Below are 20,932 nucleotides of genomic sequence, written 5' to 3'. Positions count from 1 at the left end.
TAGCAGTACACATATGATGGCACAGCAACATTTCTCTGGAAAGAAAATCCACCAAAAGTTATCAAAACAATTAAATTAAGAGTATCGTCAGTTTAAATGTTGAAATGAATTGAATTGAATTGAACTGAAATAAAAATTAAAAATTATATAAAATATTTTTAAAAAATTATTTTTAATATTATTATTTTTAAATTTAAAAAAATTAAATTATTATTATATTTTATGTTAAAGTTAAAAAATTAGAAACGAGCTGAGGAACGAAAAGCAGCTTCCTCTTCAGAACAGCCCAACTGATAAGAGGAGAAAACCTGCCCCCCAATAACAATTAAACACATAGGAAAGTGGGAAAATACACACTATACAAACACACACCTGATTAAAACAACAATGCTGCTATATGCAACCGGGATGGTGAACCGCTGGAGAAATCGGCTGACGTGGCACCGATACATTAAAAGAAAAAAAAGGAAAAAAAAAAGACGAAACATAAGACGAGGAAGAGACAACTGGGTGTTTTCATTTTCAAAACCAGAGAAAGTGGCCATTCGTTGTGGGTAGGGGAAGAGGCGTCTACGTCGTTGTTGTAGTCGGTACAACCCCACGAGATTGAAGCCGTGGAATGATCTAATTTGGGAGCCTGAGAGGTTGAAAATGGAAATTTTGGATTGTCTTCATATGGGTGTTTCAGATTTTGTGTGAGAAGAGGCGGGCTCAAGAAATTGTGACCAAAACCTTTACATTGGTCATAGATCATCCATGAAAGTCCCTTTCGTGCTGCTGGAAAAGATCCATTTTAATCTGTTTTGCAAATCGGCTTTAGTGTGTGTAAAAACAACAATAGAGACCCAGAGAATGGAAAGTGAATAAAGTGGCGAGAAAACGGCAAGAAACAAGAATGAAAACAATACCCAGTAACTAATCTTACAAATTACACATAAAAGTTATGGATTTTGTCTCGGAAACACACGAAAAAGAAAATACTAATAAAAGAAATGGGATTATTTGCAGCAAATTATGAAAAGAGAGAGGGTTAATAGCATCAAGGGAACCCAAAACTCAAGGAAGATGTAATTAAGGTTTGAAATATTGAAAATAATTAGCAGAAATAGGTGGGTTTGAGCCTGAGGTGAGCTTTTATTGAAGTGTGTTTTTTCTCCTACCCACTCAAATACGAGCACAGATTTCTCTATGTCCAACCACCACCACGACTACAATTTCTGGATCTATCACCATTAACCCCAAGAAAGTTATGGAACTCAACATAAGAGAGACCTTGCCTTAGAACTTCGATCCCAAATACCAATCTTGAGGCCCATCATCCATGCTAGGAGGGCTCACTTCACTGTAAAGTTTCACGATCTTTATAGTTTCACAGTAGAAGGGCATGTGGACGATTTCAATGTGTTGAATGAGGTGAGGGAGAAGAGGGCTTCCTGTGGGGCTGGGGGCTTTTGGGTTCGTTCAATGAAGCTACGTCGTTTCATTTTTGCCACGTGGGATGCGGTTTCCCTGCAGTTCCCCACCCCGGTTGCGAATAGCATTTTTCTTAAAACAATGCATGCCCTCGAACCCCTTTCCCACCGAAACTCCTTCCCCACTTCACGGCTTTGTGAACAAAGGCAGATAAATGTTCTGTCATCACCACCACCAAATGGAGACCCCACTGAGATCTTGTCGCTCCATCTTCTTACGAAGCACCACAGTTGTTGTCGCCTACCACAAAATAGCTGTCCACTCATTTTAATCCATTGAGATTTGGGTTTGGGATGGGTGCTTTGGTCCTGCCTTTCTATGGAGGCAGCTGCCTTGCCTCCTCAAGAACCTCTTCAATCCTGTGCCTGTGCCCTCACCATCGATTCAATTCCAAATTCGGCGGTCGAAGACCTTTCTCTTCTGTAACAACCCGCTAGAAATTTAAAAGTGAAATTTCTATTGGCTTTAGGAATCTCGTGAAGACCCGATAAGTTTTCACTAATCTATTAATCGTATAGTTGATGTTATTATTCACTATGGTATCAGAAGTATGTTTTTGATTATTGGAGATAGTTAGAAAGTTTTAATAGGACACATGGAAAAATTTTAGCCACCTTACTCTTCCAAATATACTCTCCACTTTTGGAAAATAACCTAAGCTGATTTTGTGGATATTATTGGATAAAAATAAAAATAAAAAGAAATATATTGAGGTAATTTTCGTGAATATTATTGGGTAAAAATATTTTGAGTTGATTTTTATAGATATTATTAGATAAAAATATCTTAAGTTGATTTTTTGTAGATATTATTGGATAGAATATTATGAGATAATCTTTTATAGATATTTTGGGTAGGAGAAAACTACACTCAATTCTCAACTCCAGCCTTATCATCTTTCTTATCTCGTTCATAAGTAGATCCAGCCATCACCTACAAACCTATCTTCATTTACACGTTCCTTTAAAAGAATATCAAATACTTTCTCTCGGATAGCTTTTAGGAGTTCTTTTGCACGCCCATTTCGAAACTTTTGTAAGTATTTTATCATAAAGTCTCCTTCATATAAGTTGTTCCTTTTTTAGTCTAGTTTACATGGATATCTTATTTGCCCCATTTGAATATCATTTTGTCAGTAAAAATATTATATAAACTATAGAAAGGTCATTCTAGGAGATAAACTGGAGAATATGTTATAGTTTGGAGTTTTTGACCAAGCTAATGGATAAATATTGGTCCAAAATTTTTATGGAGTATTGTTAACATGTATATGTGACTATTGGTTGAGGATTTTTGCATGATTAAAGGTTTTGATGAAAGATTTTCTTAAATTTAGAAACTTAAAACTGGAAGAAGAAAAACAGTTTCTGTTTTGAGAAAGTTTAACTCTTTGGTAGTCTAAACCTATTCTAATGACTTTAATAATTTTATTGGAGGATCCTAAGCACCTTATATACATGTTATATTATTATTTTGAAAATATTTGATATTAGTTTCAAAGATATGAAATTTTATGCAAAGAGATATTCAGATAAGCCAAAGTGCGGATATTCTTGTCTAAATTTATATTTTGATTAATTTCTAACCATGTGATCTTGAATTAGAAGGTTATATATGTTTGAGGACATCTTTTTAAACCATATGATGGTTTGGTTTGAAGATCATATATTTATAAGTCATAGATCAAGAGATTTATCAAAACTAGTTGAGGAAAAAGTTTCTGTTTTTTGACTAAGTGTAAAACCAAAAATTCCAAATGTTATTTTGTGATTTTGGTGACTTTAATTTGATAATTTAAAGCATGGTTGATGTTAGGATGATATTATGGATATGTTAGAAGTAAGATTTGATTTTTTGAAATTCTTGGAGATGTTTTGATTTAAGGTCAAAACTTGTGATTCAAATGCTTGGATCTTTTTACAAAAAAGCTTGGTGTTAATTATTAGCTTTTTCTAAATGGATGTTTTAAGTATGGTTTTGAACTTAGGATTGGAAGATATTTGTTGCAAAATTTTGGTTTAAACATGAGTTTTAAAGTTGGAAGAAATTGCAACAAAAATCAAGGGAAATGGCCTATGGATGTTTTGGCCATAGTGTGTTTTTCATAGTTGTGTTTTGTTTTAAATTTTCTGAATTGATATTTAAGTTTAGGACAAAATTTACATGAGCAATGTAAATTTTGGAAACTTTTGGAATTAGTATGCAAAATCCTTAAGTTATGGGTAAAACGGTCATTTTCCCACATGTAGAGAGTAAAATAAAAATTTTACTTTTTAAGTTAGTATTTTTCATATTTCAAATTATTAGTGATTTAGTTCTAACTTTTAGAATCACTAATTACAGTTCCTCGTGATCGCACTTGAAGTTTTATAAGAAATGCGGAGATCGAGGTAAGTTAGTTTTTAACTTACTAGCAATCTACTATGTATGTGTGCTAAGTAAAAGAACTATAGTGTATGTATGTATGTTACCATATATGTCATGCCATGCCAAGTTATCACGTAAATGTCTATTATACAGAATTTATTCTGTCATCAATTTTTATCTGTTACATAATATATTCTGTCATGTATTACTGTACATTACAAGTATGTTATGTTAAATATGTTGTCTATTATATGTTATGCCATGTTACGAAATGTTTCTATTTCAAGTTGGTCATGTATTTCAAGTTATGTTCAAATCACGTTATGTTACGTCATGGCTCCAGTCCTTTCGTATTCCAGTCACGTTTCATCTTGAGTACATTCAGTTTGTGTAGAATATATGGGGCCACAACAACTGTGGAGTATGTATTTACACGTAGAATACATGGGGCCACAACAACTGTGGAGTATGTATTTTTCATGTTAAGTCAAGTTTGCGTAGAATACATGGGGCCACAATAACTGTGGAGTATGTATTTACACGTAGAATACATGGGGCCACAACAACTGTAGAGTATGTATTTTTCATGTTAATTCAAGTTTCAGAGCAAGTTCATGCTAAGTCAAGTTTCAGATCAAGTTCATGTCAAGTCAAGTTCAGTTCATATTTCAATTTAAGTTATGTCAATTATGCTATGTTGTACGCTAAGTTATACTTTAATTATTTATGAATTTGATTATGCATTTATGATTTTACTGTCATTCATGCATCATTAGCCTGTGTGGAAGTTTTTTTTGTTAACTTACTGAGATTTGTAATCAAATCTCACTGTGGTAGTCCCAACTACCATTCCCCCAAATGGTAGATCTTGTTACATGAGCTGACCAACTAGACATAGTCGACTGAACGACGGTGCGTCGTTAATGTTAATATAGTAGTTAAATTACTACTTGTACGATGGAGTTGCATCTCCAGTACTTTTGGATCATAACTATTTTGAACTAGTGCTGTGATCTTAGTTATTCAATGGATCTTTATATATGAAGTATGTTTTAAGTATTTGAGATATTTTCAGTTTGGTGCATAGTATTACTAAAAAAAAAAAAACAAATTATCCGCTGCGAATATTGCATAATATTAGATGCATGTTAGGAATATTGCATCTTATATGTCATGAACGGGGACAGGTAATCTTGTGTTGCATGTCTCGACACTTCAAATGTCCGTTCGATCCCAAACGGAATTTGGGGGCGTCATAGGGTAGTATCAGAACAATACGTCTCTGGGTAGTAAATCAACATGTCCTTAGGAAATACACCAAATATTAGGTTTGAAATTTAGTCGTCATTAGGCTTGAATTTCTTAAAGGTATCAGAGATATTATGTGGTTGTAATACGTATACTCGTGTGTTACAGGAAGGGACAAATGACTCGTGATAGAATACCTTAAAACCCTGAAGATGGTATCAATCAGGAGAATCATAATTCCCCGATGGATGGAGGATTAGCTGAAGCTGTGCGTATGCTAACTGACGTGCTTAGACATCAGCAACAGCAACAAGTGAACGTACCTAGACCCGAAGTTAGGGGTTGTCCATATGAGAAGTTTATGATTTACCGTTACCCAAATTTTTTTGGTAATGAAGGGCCACTGAGAGCCGAGAAATGGATTATATATCTCGAAAGAATGTACGAGATTTGTGGATGTCTTGAGGACCAAAAGGTTCTATATGCTGGATATATATTCCAATGAGAAGCTGGAATATGGTGGGATATACGTAGACAACTTCTAGTTAGGGAACTAGGTAGTATGGCTGCATTGTCTTGGGAGAGGTTCAAGGAAGAGTTTGACAACAGATTCTTCCCAGACTCTGTCAAACAATTGAAAGCCCTGGAGTTTGCGTCCTTAACACAAGGTAGTTTGACTGTAGAGCTGTATGCCGCTAAATTCATGGCATTGGGAAGGTTTGCACCACACTTGATTTCAACTCAAAAGATGCAGGCACAAAAGTTTCAAGCAGGACTTCTGCCTAGAATCCGAAGTCAAGTAGCTTACCTTAGAATAGAGAATTACCAAGAGTTGGTAAATGTAGCGGCGATAGCAGAGGCTGAGCAGAAAGAATTGGCGATCCAGAACATGACTGATCGAAAGAGGGCCATGCCATTTACTACAAGCAGTAGTGCTGAGAAAAAAAAGCATTTTTCTAGTCCGGAGAAAGGCAAGAGAATAATGATAGGAGGACAGAAGCCGCCCTTTTATTCACCATGCCCTAAGTGTGGTAAGCTTCATCCTGGAGAATGTTACAAGGGATATGGAATCTGTTACCGATGCGGAAAACCAGGACATATGATTAGAGATTGTCCTAATGCCAAGCAAGGTAGTGGAGCTGGTGATCGCAAGCCAAGGCCCCACATCCCGGCACGCGTGTATGCAGTAACACCAGGTGATTTTGATGTTGACGCACCTGAAACTGATGAAACTGGCGTCATGACTGGTATTTTTTTATTTTATATATTTTTTTCTTTCCTTTTAGTATTTATGATGTTGCAGGTATTATGAACGTGTTAGAATTAATATTAATATTGGTGTATATATATATATTTTTAGGAAGGGTTAATTTGTTTAGGTTCTCGGCTTGTGCACTATTCGATTCAGGTGCGTCGCAGTCCTTTGTGTCTACAGCGTTTGCACGAATTTGTAGTTTACAGACTGAACTCTTACCACGACGGGTTGTAGTATTAATTCCCGATGGAAATACAATATCTTGTACCCGTTTAGTTAAGGAGTGTCCGTTAGAGCTAGAAGGAAGGACACTGAAGGCTAACTTGTTAGTATTCGGTCAGATGGAATTCGACCTGATTTTGGGGATGGACTGGCTTTTCAAGCACTACGCTAAGATAGACTGTCGGAAACGAGAGGTTGTGTTTGAACCTCCAACTGAAGACAGGATGAGTTACGCAGGAACATCGGTTAAGGCCACCCCACCTTTGATCTCGGCGTTGCAAGCTAGGAAGTGTATCGATGATGGAGCCTCAGCGTTTCTATTGATAACTGTAGAGGAGACAACCAAAACTATAGGAATCCAAGGGATACCTGTGGTTGAAGACTTTCCTGAAGTTTTCGTTGATGAGTTACCTGGTTTACCACCGGATAGAGAAGTAGAATTCCAAATAGAGTTGGAGCCGGCAACAACTCTGACTCACAAGGCGCCATATCGTATGGCCCCTACCGAATTGAAGGAGCTCAAGCTACAATTGGAGGAACTTTTGGAAAAAGGTTTTATCCGCCCCTGTTCTTCGCCGTGGGGAGTACCTGTGTTATTCGTGAAGAAAAAAGATGGATCTATGAGGATGTGTATAGACTATAGAGAGTTGAATAAGGTGACGATTAAGAATAGATACCCATTACCTAGAATCGATGATTTGTTGGATCAATTGCAAGGAGCAGCAGTGTTTTCAAAGATTGACCTGAGATCCAGATATCATCAGCTAAAAGTCAAGGATCAAGATGTGCTGAAAACTGCCTTTAGGACAAGGTATGACCACTTCGAGTTTTTGGTGATGCCTTTTGGGTTAACCAATACTCCAGCCGCATTCATGGACATGATGAACAAAATATTCAGACCTTATTTGGATAATTTTGTTGTCGTATTTATTGATGACATCTTAATCTACTCTAAGAACAAGGAGGAACATAAACATCATCTAAGTATGGCTTTAACTATACTTAAGAATCAGAAACTTTATGCCAAACTTAGTAAGTGTGAGTTTTGGCTAGAAGAAGTAAAATTTCTAGGTCATGTGATCTCTAGTAGAGGAGTAGAAGTAGACCCGAGCAAGATTGAAGCCGTAACGAACTGGCAGAGACCGATCAGTGTGCATAAGATCCGAAGTTTCTTAGGACTGGCTGGTTACTATAGGAGATTTGTGGAAGGATTCTCCCGTTTGTCTGGACCACTCACCGCCCTGACTAAGAAAAATGTGAAATTTACTTGGAATGATAAGTGCGAAACAAGTTTTCTTGAGTTGAAGAAAAGACTTACCACCGCACCGGTACTTACACTGCCGGAACCTCTTAAATCTTTTGTGGTATATAGCGATGCATCTAAGGCAGGACTCGGATATGTGCTAATGCAAGAAGGGAAAGTGGTTGCTTACGCTTCACGACAGCTGAAGAATCACGAGCAGAATTATCATACTCATGATTTGGAATTAGCTGCAATAGTTTTTGCTCTTAAGATTTGGAGACATTATTTGTATGGCGAGAAGTGTGAAGTCTTCACGGATCACAAAAGCCTAAAGTACCTGTTTGAGTAGAAGAATCTTAATATGAGGCAAAGAAGATGGCTGGAATTAATCAGCGACTATCAGTGTGACATCAAGTATCATCCTGGAAAGGCCAACGTGGTAGCTGATGCTTTAAGCCGCAAGAGCAAACAAGAAGCTTCATCAGTTCCTTCATCAGAAGTAAATTCCCTCTTATGTAGTATGAGAAAACTGTTGATTAGAAACCGTAGTCAGGAAACCATGTTGACTACAATCCAAGAATTCATTCCATTGGACTGGGAAGAACTGAAAGACCATCAAAAGAAGGACAGTAAACTTGCAGAAGTTGTAAAAAAGATCGAAAAGTCAAAAGAACCAGTGGACTTTAGCCTCAAAGAGGATGAGACTCTATATTACAAGTACCGAAGAGTCATTCCAGCAGACGAAGAGTTAAAGGAAAAAGTACTAAATGAAGCTCATAACACACCTTACACTGCTCATCCTGGTAGTACAAAAATGTATCAGGATTTGAAACAGTCTTTTTGGTGGGAAGGAATGAAGAAGGATGTAGCAGAGTTTGTGAACAAGTGTTTTGTCTGTAAATTAGTAAAAGCAGAGCACCAAAAGCCAGCCGGTAAATTGCAGTCATTGCCAATCCCAGAATGGAAATGGGAGGATATTTCCATGGATTTTATAGTAGGCTTTCCAAGGACCTCAACCGGAAATAATACTATCTGAGTAATAGTTGATCGTCTGACAAAAAGTGCTCACTTCATACCCATCAAGAATACAGATTCTCTAAAAAGATTGACGAGAATTTATATAGCAGAGATTGTCAGATTGCATGGAGTGCCTAAGACGATCATATCAGATAGAGACCCTCGTTTTATGTTACGCTTCTGGAAAAGTTTACAAGAATCGATGGGCTCTAGTCTGAGGTTTAGTAGTGCATACCACCCATAAACAGATGGACAGACAGAAAGGACGATTCAAACTTTGGAAGATATGCTAAGGGCCTGTGTTTTGGATTACGAAACGAGTTGGGAGAAACAATTACCTTTGGTAGAATTTGCTTATAACAATAGTTTCCAGTCCACTATTCAAATGACACCATATGAAGCCTTATATGGTAGAAAGTGTAAATCACCTCTGTATTGGAATGAAGTAGGGGAAAACAAAGTAGTTGGACCAGAAGTCTTACAAGAGATAAAGGACCAAGTACACTTGATTAAAGAAAGAATGAAAACAGCACAGAGTCGACAGAAGAGCTACGCTGATAATCGAAGGAGGGGCATAGATTTTAAAGTTGGAGATTGGGTCTATGTGAAGGTATCTCCTATGAGAGGAGTAAGTCGTTTCGGAGTGAAAAACAAGTTAAATCCGAGATATGTGGGACCCTATGAGATAGTGGAGAAAGTGGGAGTAGTTGCATATCGTTTGTAATTGCCAACTGAGTTCCATGGAATTCATAATGTTTTCCACGTGTCTTCGTTGAAGAAGAGTTTTGGGAATCAGACACCAATGATAGTGGATCCCGATAGCATGCCTTTACAATCCAACTTGATCTATGAAGAGAAGCCAATGCAAATTTTTGACTGGAAAGATAAAGAGTTGAGGAACCGTAAGATCCCATTAGTCAAAGTACTTTGGCAAAATCATAATATTCAAGAGGTGACTTGGGAGAAGAAAGTTGATATGCGAGCCAAGTACCCCCAATTATTTGATATCTAAATTCAATCTTGTAGAGTTATGTTGGGCTTTTGCTTAATTGATACTTTGTGGTTCACTTGTACGGGATTGACAATATCAAATGTTGTACTTCTTTGTTCGGATATCAATAAAATATATGTATTTCCTTAACTCTTGAATTGTTACTTATGTCGATTTCGAGGACGATTTTTTTTTTTTTGGAGGTTGTAATAGCCTGCTAGAAATTTAATGATGAAATTTCTATTGGCTTTAGGAATCTCGTGAAGACCCGATAAGTTTTCACTAATCTATTAATCGTATAGTTGATGTTATTACTCACTATGGTATTAGAAGTATGTTTTTGATTATTGGAGATAGTTAGAAAGTTTTAATAGGACACATGGAAAGATTTTAGCCACCTTACTCTTCCAAGTATACTCTCCACTTTTGGAAAATAGCCTAAGCTGATTTTGTGGATATTATTGGATAAAAATAAAAATAAAAATAAATATCTTGAGGTAATTTTCGTGAATATTATTGGGTAAAAATATTTTGAGTTGATTTTTATAGATATTATTAGATAAAAATATCTTAAGTTGATTTTTTGTAGATATTATTGGATAGAATATTATGAGATAATCTTTTATAGATATTTTGGGTAGGAGAAAACTACACTCAACTCTCAACTCCAGCCTTATCATCTTTCTTATCTCGTCCATAAGTAGCTTCAGCCATCACCTACAAATTTATCTTCATTTACACGTTCCTTTAAAAGAATATCAAATACTTTCTCTCGGACAGCTTTTAGGAGTTCTTTTGCACGCCCATTTCGAAACTTTTGTAAGTGTTTTATCATAAAGTCTCCTACATATAAGTTGTTTCTTTTTTAGTGTAGTTTACATGGATATCTTATTTGACCCATTTGAAGATCATTTGGTCAGTCAAATATTATATAAACTATAAAAAGGTCATTCTAGGAGATCAACTGGAGAATATATTATAGTTTGGAGTTTTTGACCAAGCTAATGGATAGATATTGGTCCGAAATTTTTATGGAGTATTATTAACATGTATATGTGACTATTGGTTGAGGATTTTTGCATGATTAAAGGTTTTGATGAAAGATTTTCTTAGATTTAGAAACTTAAAACTGGAAGAAGAAAAACAGTTTCTGTTTTGAGAAAGTTTAACTCTTTGGTGGTCTAAACTTATTCTAATGACTTTAATAATTTTATTGGAAGATCCTAAGCATTTTATATACATGTTATATTATTATTTTGAAAATATTTTATGTTAGTTTCAAAGATATGAAATTTTATGCAAAGAGTTTCTGTTTTTGGAAAAAGTGTAAAACCAAAAACTATTGAGGAAAAAGTTTTTGTTTTTGGATTAAGTGTAAAACCAAAAACTCCAAATGTTATTTTGTGATTTTGGTGACTTTAGTTTGATGATTTAAAGCATGGTTGATGTTAGGATGATATTATGAATATGTTAGAAGTAAGATTTGATTTTTTGAAATTCTTGGAGATGTTTTGATTTAAGGTCAAAACTTGTGATTCAAGTGCTTGGATTTTTTTACAAAAAAGTTTGGTGTTAATTATTAACTTTTTCTAAATGGATGTTTTAAGTATGGTTTTGAACTTAGAATTGGAAGATATTTGTTGCAAAATTTTGGTTTAAGCATGAGTTTTAAAGTTGGAAGAAATTGCAACAAAAATCAAGGGAAATGACCTATGGATGTTTCGGCCATAGTGTGTTTTTCATAGTTGTGTTTTGTTTTAAATTTTTCTGAGTTGATATTTAAGTTTAGGACAAAATTTACATGAAGAATGTAAATTTTGGAAACTTTTGGAGTTAGTATGCAAAATCCTTAAGTTATGGGTAAAACGGTCATTTTCCCACATGTACAGAGTAAAATAAAAATTTTACTCTTTAAGTTAGTATTTTTCATATTTCAAATTATTAGTGATTTAGTTCTAACTTTTAGAATCACTAATTACAGTTCCTCGTAATCGCACTTGAAGTTTTATAAGAAATGCGGAGATCGAGGTAAGTTATCTTTTAACTTACTAGCAGTCTACTGTGTATGTGTGCTAAGTAAAAGAACTACAGTATATGTATGTATGTTACCATATATGTAATGCCATGTCAAATTATCACGTAATTGTCTATTATACAGAATTTATTCTGTCATCAATTTTTATCTGTTACATAATATATTCTGTCATGTATTACTGTATATTACAAGTATGTTATGTTAAATATGTTGTCTATTATATGTTATGCCATGTTACGAAATGTTTCTATTTCAAGTTGGTCATATATTTCAAGTTATGTTCAAATCACATTATGTTACGTCAGGGCTCCAGTCCTTTCGTATTCCAGTCATGTTTCATCTTGAGTACATTCAGTTTGTGTAGAATACATGGGGTCACAACAACTGTGGAGTATGTATTTAACTGCATTGTGATGTGTAGAATACATGGGGCCACAACAACTGTGGAGTATGTATTTACACGTAGAATACATGAGGCCACAACAACTGTGGAGTATGTATTTTTCATGTTAAGTCAAGTTTGCGTAGAATACATGGGGTCACAACAACTGTGGAGTATGTATTTACACGTAGAATACATAAGGCCACAACAACTGTGGAGTATGTATTTTTCATATTAATTCAAGTTTCAAAGCAAGTTCATACTAAGTCAAATTTCAGATCAAGTTCATGTCAAGTCAAGTTCAGTTCATATTTCAATTTAAGTTATGTCAATTATGCTATGTTGTACGCTAAGTTATGCTTTAATTATTTATAAATTTGATTATGCATTTATGCTTTTACTGTCATTCATGCATCATTAGCCTGTGTGAAAGTTTTTTTTGTTAACTTACTGAGATTTGTAATCAAATCTCACTATGGTAGTCCCAACTACCATTCCCCTCGAATGGTAGATCTTGTTACAGGACCTGAAGGAGGATCAGGAGCTGACCAACTAGACACAGTCGACTGAACGACGGTGCGTCGTTAATGTTAATATAGTAGTTAAATTACTACTTGCACGATGGAGTTACATTTCCAGTACTTTTGGATCATAACTATTTTGAACTAGTGTTGTGATCTTAGTTATTCAATGGATCTTTATATATGAAGTATGTTTTAAGTATTTGAGATATTTTCAGTTTGGTGCATAGTATTGCTAAAAATAAAAATAAAAATTATCCGCTGCGAATATTGCATAATGTTAGATGCATGTTAGGAATATTGCATCTTATATGTCATGAACGGGGACAGGTAACCTTGTGTTGCATGTCTCGACACTTCAAATGTCCGTTCGATCCCAAACGGAATTTGGGGGCGTCACATCTTCCTTTATTTCTTCAGCCCAGCACCAACGATTCATCTTTTTTTATCTTTATACCAAACTTGTTTGGTTTGTTCAATCCACTTTTGTAAGCTTTTATCTCAAAAGATTCGATTATTCACAGCAACAACAATGAAAAATTGTTTTCTTAAAATAAACACATTCGACAGATTGTGGTTTGAGGAGGAGGGTCAATGCGGGTGGACTAGTGGATGGGTTCGCCCCGTGGCCACGAATTTTGAATCCATCAAGATCTCAATTTGGGATGGGTGCTTTGGTCCGTCCTTCGTGGTTCTTGAGGTCAAGCTTCGTCGCGGTTCGGTGGCCAAGTTTGTCGAAGAGGAACCAGGTCCGTCATCTTTGTGTTTTTTGCACTTTCGTTGTGATGGGTGTTTTGGTGGAAGAGGAACGAGGGCACGGGGGGTTGTGATGAGTTGTTGATCAAGCGTAGGCAAATGTACAGTATTTAAAATAGAAAACTTACATGGAGGGATGTTATTGGAGGGCTGTTGATTGAATAAAAACAACCAGACCAGTTTGAAGGATTTCTCTTAAATTAACAAAAATAATAATAAAACAGTTTGGTATTTTTATACTCTCCTGATTTATTTATTTATTTATTATTTTTAACTATTGAATGATATTAAACACACAAAACACATTAAGGGTAGTGGCTCAAGATTGCCATTTAGATTTTATAACTCCACGACTAATATAAAGTATAGAGTCATAGACGATGCAGTTTGGATATAGTGAGATAATATGAGATGAGTTGAAACCAAAACTGAAACCCTACCGACGTAGAAGAATTATGCTTAGAACTAGCCGAGACTAGTTGACTGAGGGGAGAGAAAATGGATTTCATTAGCCTTGACTTGCATCGGCGCAGTCTTAGGTCTGTCATTGGCATCGTCTATGATAAAGGAGCATTGTCTGCAATTTTGCCATGAGTGTGCGAAAAAGGTATGATAGAGGAGAAGAAACCCTAATGACTAAGGAATAATGAGAAATGGAAGAAGAAAGGGGGTGGAATTCGAAACTTGGTTGAATCCCATTTCGGAAAGACGTTGTTCCATTAATTTTTTTTTTCTTCCCTCAATCTAGGGTCTTAAGCGACGCCGTGTCACTCATTAAAGTGAAACAGTATCATTTCTCTTTAGGTAAAAAAGAAAAAAAAAGGAGGGGGGGGGGGGGGGGGATGGGGGGAGAACCATGAACCGAACCAGCTGACATCAGTTTTTATATATTTAACTCGCCTGCAGACTGGTTCTTCACTAGTTCTAGCAGACGGTTTCCTGTCGGTAGAAGCCGGTTTTTCAATTTGGTGTACAGCCCTAATAATAACTCAATTATCCCTATTTTACTCCAATGTAGTTTGACATATACTGGATCAAATTCGAATATATATTCATCTTAGATTATTAGTATTAATCATCTAATATTTATTTTATTAAATGGAACAGAAATCTAAATTATTACTCAAATCTAATTTGGGAAGAATGCACGATTCTATTCATTAGTTAGGTGTATCCTTTCTGATTTCTAACGAGTAAAGTATTATTATGGCCATATATGTTCTGCCATAAAACACAAGCACAGTGTAATAGGAAAAAAAGGGTATAATCTTTTTGAGATAAAATAGGAAATATGTAAATCAGACAATGTGTTATGTATTTGTCCATTGAAAATAATCAAATCATAATTATCTCACAACTATTATAAAATCTTAAATGAATTAGGGTAGATTGTAAATTTTAAATTTATTTTTAATAAAGCAACGTAATTAGTAATTATGTTGATAAATTATAAAATAATTATAGACATATAATTATCCATATTTGTTTATTAAAACACAATACCAAATATGATAAATAAGCTAAGCAAGCAACACAGTTTTGTCATTAGATACGTCTTAGGGTGTGTAAATCTCATATACTCATTTTGAAAAAAAAAAAGGGTCTATTATTAAAAATTATTTTTTATACGAGTTTTAAATGTATCTATTTTTTTAAAAGAAGTACGCGTAACTTACACATTATAGAACTACAGATATATATATATATATATATATATATATATATTTAAAGTGAAATACTATCATTTCATTACATTTTCAACTCATTACAAACTTTGTCATTTACAATTAACTGATGAATTTCTTGCAGTCCTTCTTCAATATAGTAGAACTCTCCCTCATTATGCAAGGCTATCTTAGCTAGACTATGTGCTACTGCATTTCCTTCTGTGTGTACAAACACCAGGGACCATAGCAGGCATGATAGCAGCATTCCTCAACTCATCAAATTCATTTGACAGAATCGCCTCAATTACTCATTTTGCATTCCCTTCAAATATTACATCTTGAAACCCTAGCTCCTTACACAACTGCATAAACCTCCATAGTGCATGACACTCAGCAATGAAAGGTGATGCAACCAACCCTTTATGGTAGCACAAAGTAGCCAGTACATCACTACTGTTATTTCTAACAATAACTCACATCCCCAGTTTTTGATTATTTGTCTAGAGCAGCATCAAAATTCACTTTGCATTTGTTGCTTTCAGGTATTTGCCAGCCTTGACCTCTTCTCATCAATCCCTCTTGGTTTTGCCTTTCACCCTGCCTTTGGTTTGCCTCATGAAATTCTTCTATCCCAGCCACTATAGATTTCACGATCTTGCAGGGACTATAAATTTTTCCTTAAAAAATGAATTCATTTATCCAACCCCAAATTCTTCTCATTATTGCCAAAGATTTGTCTAACCTTTCATTTGGGAGCCTTCAACACATATCTAGCTATAACTCTTTAAAATCACATACATCAGTCTTCCATTTCCTCAGTGGACTCTCATTTCCTGCCCATACATAAAAAACAACATGACAACACCGTATAGCATGGATTGCATTTTCCTCCTCTTTGACACAATGGACATAAGAGATCCTTTATAATACTTCTTTTGCACAGATTTAACTCTTGTAGGCAAGATATTGTTTATAGCTTTCCATACAAAATGTTTTAACCCACCATGATCATCTAACGCCCATATCTGCAGTTCCACTTATAGAATTGTAATTATTATTTCTCTGTGTAAATGCATCACAAAATGTCCAAACTCCAATATGGCGAGACCAATGAAAAATGCACATTTCTTTAAAAATAATGGAAGAAATAAATTTTATTAGATAATTTGAAAAAAATAATTTTTATTTATAAACCAACATACTTATACCGTATGGTGTGATTAAATTTTAAAATTACATATATTATACATGAAATTATAGCTAATTCCAGCATATCAAAAGAAGACGCGTCCTTCCCTCCGCTTGTAATTAAAGAACTAAATATGGATACTTTTAGGTTCTGCTTGGCCATTGAAAATTCTCAGATGAGAATTTTGAGTTTTAAGATTAAATATTAAAATATTATATTTTAATATTATTATTGTATTGAGATTTGAAAAAGTTAAGAAAAAGTTAAATTGTTTATTATATTTTGTATGGGGATTTGAGAAAATTGTAATAATGAGATGAGAATTTTATGTTTGAGATAAAAATTCCTTAAGGCCAAGCAGAACCTTAATATATTTTTGTGCCAAATCATTAAAAATTACTTTTTCATAGATATATATATATATATATATATATATATATATATATATATATATATCTTTGTGTCAAATTATTAAAAATTTATTTATGGTTAAAATACTTTTCTTAAAATTCCTTTTATACCATGCAAAAAAAAGTGTGTGCATATTTATATAAATTTACTATAATCGTAAAGTGTGCAACTATCGCGGAATTTTTTTTAAATAATTAAATATAAGACTCATATAAAAAAATTAATTTTTTAATAATAAATCTTGTACACTCTATAACTATACGTAACATTATTCGTAAACTTATAATCATATATTGGTATTGAGGGATGTTACTCTCATCTGCCACCTATTTTATATATTTTCATTTTTTTATTTAATTTAATTATCATTAGATTAATTAAGTTATTCGATCTATCATTAGCACAAAAAATTTAAAAAAATGTAATGTATTTTATAGGAAGATAATAGGTAGAATAATTCATTGGTATTTACCTCCCTCGGTTAATTACTAAATTCCAAGACACAAAACTTAAAACTAAAAAAATAAATAAAAAATAAAAAATAAAAAATAAAAATGGATCTGAATCAATTGTCAATCCCTTCCACTCAGATTTGCTCCTTTCTCTCTTTCCACCGTGAGAACTGGTTATCGGAACGTTCGCTCAGAGCAGTCAAAAGTACTCAATGGGAACCGTTTCGCTTCTGTTCTTCTATTCTAAATTCTACTCCCATTCCCGTCATTGAAGTTTGCCTCTCTCTCCGTGTCTCTGGCTTCAGTCAAATTTGACTTTCATTTCTCTGCAATTCGTCCAATCCTTCAATCACAGCACCGCGTTACCTGCACGAGGTCCATTGAAGTTCACATTTCCATTTCTTTAAATTTTTTTTTTCTAATATTCTTTTCGAGTTCGAGATATCTTGGTTCTTGAATTTCTGCTTCTTACTTTGTTCGGCTTGTGTTTTAGGCTCTGTTTGGTCGCTACTAAATTTCAGCCGAAGAAAAAGATATCAGATCTTGGGTTACGACACGGAAATAAATGAGGTTTTTACTTAACTTGAGATCTCTTTTTTTAATTCCGGTTTTTTACCTACCAAACAGAGAATATAGCGGAAACTATTACTTGCTTTTCCAGTGGACGTCAACTTGCCGAATCGGAAACTGTTGGAGTCGAGTATCATCTGATTATCTAGATAGAATGCAATGGCAATAAGTTCTGTGTGTATGTTTTCAAATTAATCTTTGTTTCTAAATTATGCTCAGGTTTTAGAGATCGCATTCTTGTGGAACTGAAGGCCGTGGCGGTCTACTAGTTGCTGTTTAGTTTGCCATGGATGAGTATGTATCTCTCTATTGTGAATATTCTCTCTCAATCCAAACACTCCCACACAAGTTTGTTTATGAATACCACTCAAGAGGAAGAACGTACTGTGCGTGCACACACACCACATACATGCACATGTCTGTCCGTCTGCATGTGTATGATGCCTTCCTATCATACTTGAATTATGACTTTTTAATCGTAGGGAAAATGCTGTCGAGCTTCTACAAAGATACAGGCGGGACAGGCGGATACTTCTTGATTTTATACTTTCTGGTAGTCTGATAAAGAAAGTTGTGATGCCTCCTGGTGCAGTTACACTAGATGATGTGGATCTTGATCAAGTTAGTGTCGATCATGTCCTCAATTGTGCTAAAAAAGGTGTCTAAACGTGTTCTCTCATGTGCATTTGGTTTTTATTTTTGTTAGAATTTGTCACTCTAACGACCCTTTGTCAATGCAGGTGGAATGCTGGACTTATCAGAATCTATTAGAGATTATCATGATCACATTGGCTTACCCCAAATCGTATGCCTCTGCTCACTGTACACGGTTCATCACACTGTTGATTGGTTTTAGAATAATCATGTTGGTGCATACATTTGTGCACATACACCAAAGCCAATTATTTGTATCACACATGCACAAGTGTGCCCTCTGACTAGTATAGTGAACATTTTCTCTCATTACGTGTATTTGTAATCTCTATCTTCTTACATTTTATGTGTGCTGCATTTTTTTTTTTTTCACATCTTTTGGCTGTGATGTATATTCCAAAAGGAAATTCTGCTGACAACAGTCTGTGCCTGCATGCAATATTTCTTAATTAGTTCATAAGCATTTCAGTGTATCTTATTCTTGCTGGTAATTTTTAAACTTTAATTCTTGTGCCTTTACCAGAGTAATACAGGTTCTGCTGGTGACTTTTATTTGGTTACAAGTCCTGAATCTTCAGGTTCACCTCCGAAACGTGCACCGCCGCCTGCTCCTGCTTTCACGCCACCTCCTGTTTACACACCATCCCCCGTTTCCACACCAGCTTCTGTTTCCGCACTAGCTCCGACTTTTGCACCATCTTCCATTGTGTCAAATGTGTCAAGATCTGAGTCTTTTAACTCCACACAGGTTCAAGAACTGACTGTAGATGATATTGAAGATTTTGAGGATGATGATGATGCTGAAGAGGTTGATAGTCTCAGAGTTTCAAGGAGGAACACAAATGATGCTTCTGATCTTGCACTTAAATTGCCTTCTTTTGCAACAGGTAAAAAGGATTATGATCTTGTTTAATATAGTGGGAGGATAGGTTATTTGCAGTTCAATCCATGCTTCCAAGAAAGTCCATCTAATTACTGGAAGCTAATAGTACAAACTATGCATAGTAAGCATAAATTGTCAATGTTGAAGACCTACATCCAGACCTAAATTCATTCTCATTTCTAATTAATTTCTGGCTCTTTACTGATAGCTCTTGTGAGTAAAGGGGTAGTTGGGATATGTCTAAATTCAAATCTTACTTAGTTCAACCAAAACAAAAAAAAAGTTAATTCTTTTTCTTTAACATTTTTTTGTTATGACTGTGTTGCTATTTCTTTTGTTTTTTAAAAAAGTAATCATATGTCTTTTTAATAAAAAAGAATAGGGATAGCCCAAGGATACAAGAGAAACACCTCAATAGAAAACAATGGGTATTTACTGTTGTACCAAAGCAGTAATGAGATTATGTTTATGATAATAATGGAAATAACTAGGCAAAGTTACATGTAATGGATTGCCCTTTCAAAGTTGAATCATGTGATTAGCTAAATGCCATCTTCTTCTTTATGGTCAGTTGCCTTGGGTAACAAGTTGATCAAGAGTCAAAACTGCATTTTTGGGATGATTTTTCTATGGACCTTGGCATGAAGGAAGAGCTAAAATGCACGAAATGGTTGTCAATAACATTCTTACTTTTGCTGCTTTCAGGAATCACTGATGATGACCTCCGTGAAACTGCATATGAAGTCCTTTTGGCATGTGCTGGGGCCACAGGGTATGCTTCTATTATCTTGTTTGGCTTGGTGATTGTTCTGCTTCTGTTAGATCATTGAAGGCTTATAATTGAACTTTGTCTTGTACTTTATTTATGATTTCTACCTTCTCCACCCTTTGCCTTTTCTATCTTTATTATTTTATGTAAACAGGGGTCTCATTGTACCATCAAAGGAGAAAAAGAAAGATAAAAGGTCCAAGTTGATGAGAAAGCTTGGACGTAGTAGAAGTGAAAATGTTGTCATGCAGTCACAACATGCACCTGGATTGGTCGGCTTGTTGGAGACCATGCGTGTCCAGATGGAGGTATTTAAGAAACAAAAGTCTTCTTGGATATAGGATTTCACATCTCTACTCCTTTTCTCTATTCTGACTATCAGAACTGCCAATTATATATCATGCCTTACAGCCCCCTAAAGAATTCTATATAGAGTATGCTGTTAGCAAATGTTTTAGCATGCATATATACATATATTATTCCAGGGATTGAGAAATAAAAAGGTGATTGTGGACCATAATACTATGGGAATTCGAATAGCAATATCTGAAAGTTAGACACATAGTATGTTTCAGAAAAAGAGAAATTATTGGAGTTCAAAATCCTTTTATGCGATGATGTAGATAGTGTGATGATTATACAAATTCGATGTCAAGGCCGCTTCAAGTAACCCTTTAAAGGCATAGAGAGCTAAAGAATTGCATCAAAATTCATTTCCTTTTCTCTTTCCCTTTTCCCTCCTCTGGGCTTTACTTTAAGGAACCCTCCAAAACCCTTGTCCAAGTTGTTCTAAATTCGTAGCATACTTGAAAACTACTCAAATGCTG

The 20,932-nt window shown here is 34.8% G+C and overlaps 2 protein-coding genes across 2 annotated transcripts in view; both read left to right on the top strand.

Moving 5' to 3' along the window:
- Nucleotides 1-5,977: 5,977 nt before the first annotated feature.
- On the top strand, nt 5,978-18,068 carry LOC122292137. Its single transcript, XM_043100357.1, has 3 exons — nt 5,978-6,284; nt 6,497-7,117; nt 18,019-18,068. The coding sequence occupies exons 1-3, from the start codon at nt 5,978-5,980 to the stop codon at nt 18,066-18,068; spliced, it is 978 nt and encodes a 325-aa protein (XP_042956291.1).
- Nucleotides 17,343-20,932, top strand: part of LOC122291806 (protein unc-13 homolog) — a 26,953-nt gene continuing 23,363 nt past the window's right edge. The window contains exons 1-8 of the mRNA XM_043099789.1: nt 17,343-17,604; nt 17,723-17,799; nt 18,019-18,093; nt 18,282-18,457; nt 18,540-18,604; nt 18,977-19,340; nt 20,042-20,108; nt 20,260-20,413. Coding sequence (XP_042955723.1) covers nt 18,086-18,093; nt 18,282-18,457; nt 18,540-18,604; nt 18,977-19,340; nt 20,042-20,108; nt 20,260-20,413 — 834 coding nt within the window. The 5' untranslated portion in view covers nt 17,343-17,604; nt 17,723-17,799; nt 18,019-18,085. The remainder of the gene's footprint in view (nt 17,605-17,722; nt 17,800-18,018; nt 18,094-18,281; nt 18,458-18,539; nt 18,605-18,976; nt 19,341-20,041; nt 20,109-20,259; nt 20,414-20,932) is intronic.

Source organism: Carya illinoinensis, chromosome 13 (assembly GCF_018687715.1).
Source record: "Carya illinoinensis cultivar Pawnee chromosome 13, C.illinoinensisPawnee_v1, whole genome shotgun sequence".
NCBI classification, from domain to species: domain Eukaryota; kingdom Viridiplantae; phylum Streptophyta; class Magnoliopsida; order Fagales; family Juglandaceae; genus Carya; species Carya illinoinensis.
Note: the sequence above shows the minus strand (reverse complement) of the source record. Positions and strands in the feature narration are given on the sequence as shown.

Coding starts and splice junctions, on each gene's coding strand:
- LOC122292137 (XM_043100357.1), top strand. CDS start 5,978: ATGACTGATCGAAAGAGGGCCATGCCATTTACTACAAGCAGTAGTGCT. Junction 6,285..6,496: donor CGTGTATGCAGTAACACCAG/GTGATTTTGATG, acceptor TATTCGATTCAG/GTGCGTCGCAGTCCTTTGTG. Junction 7,118..18,018: donor GGAGGAACTTTTGGAAAAAG/GTTTTATCCGCC, acceptor AATTATGCTCAG/GTTTTAGAGATCGCATTCTT.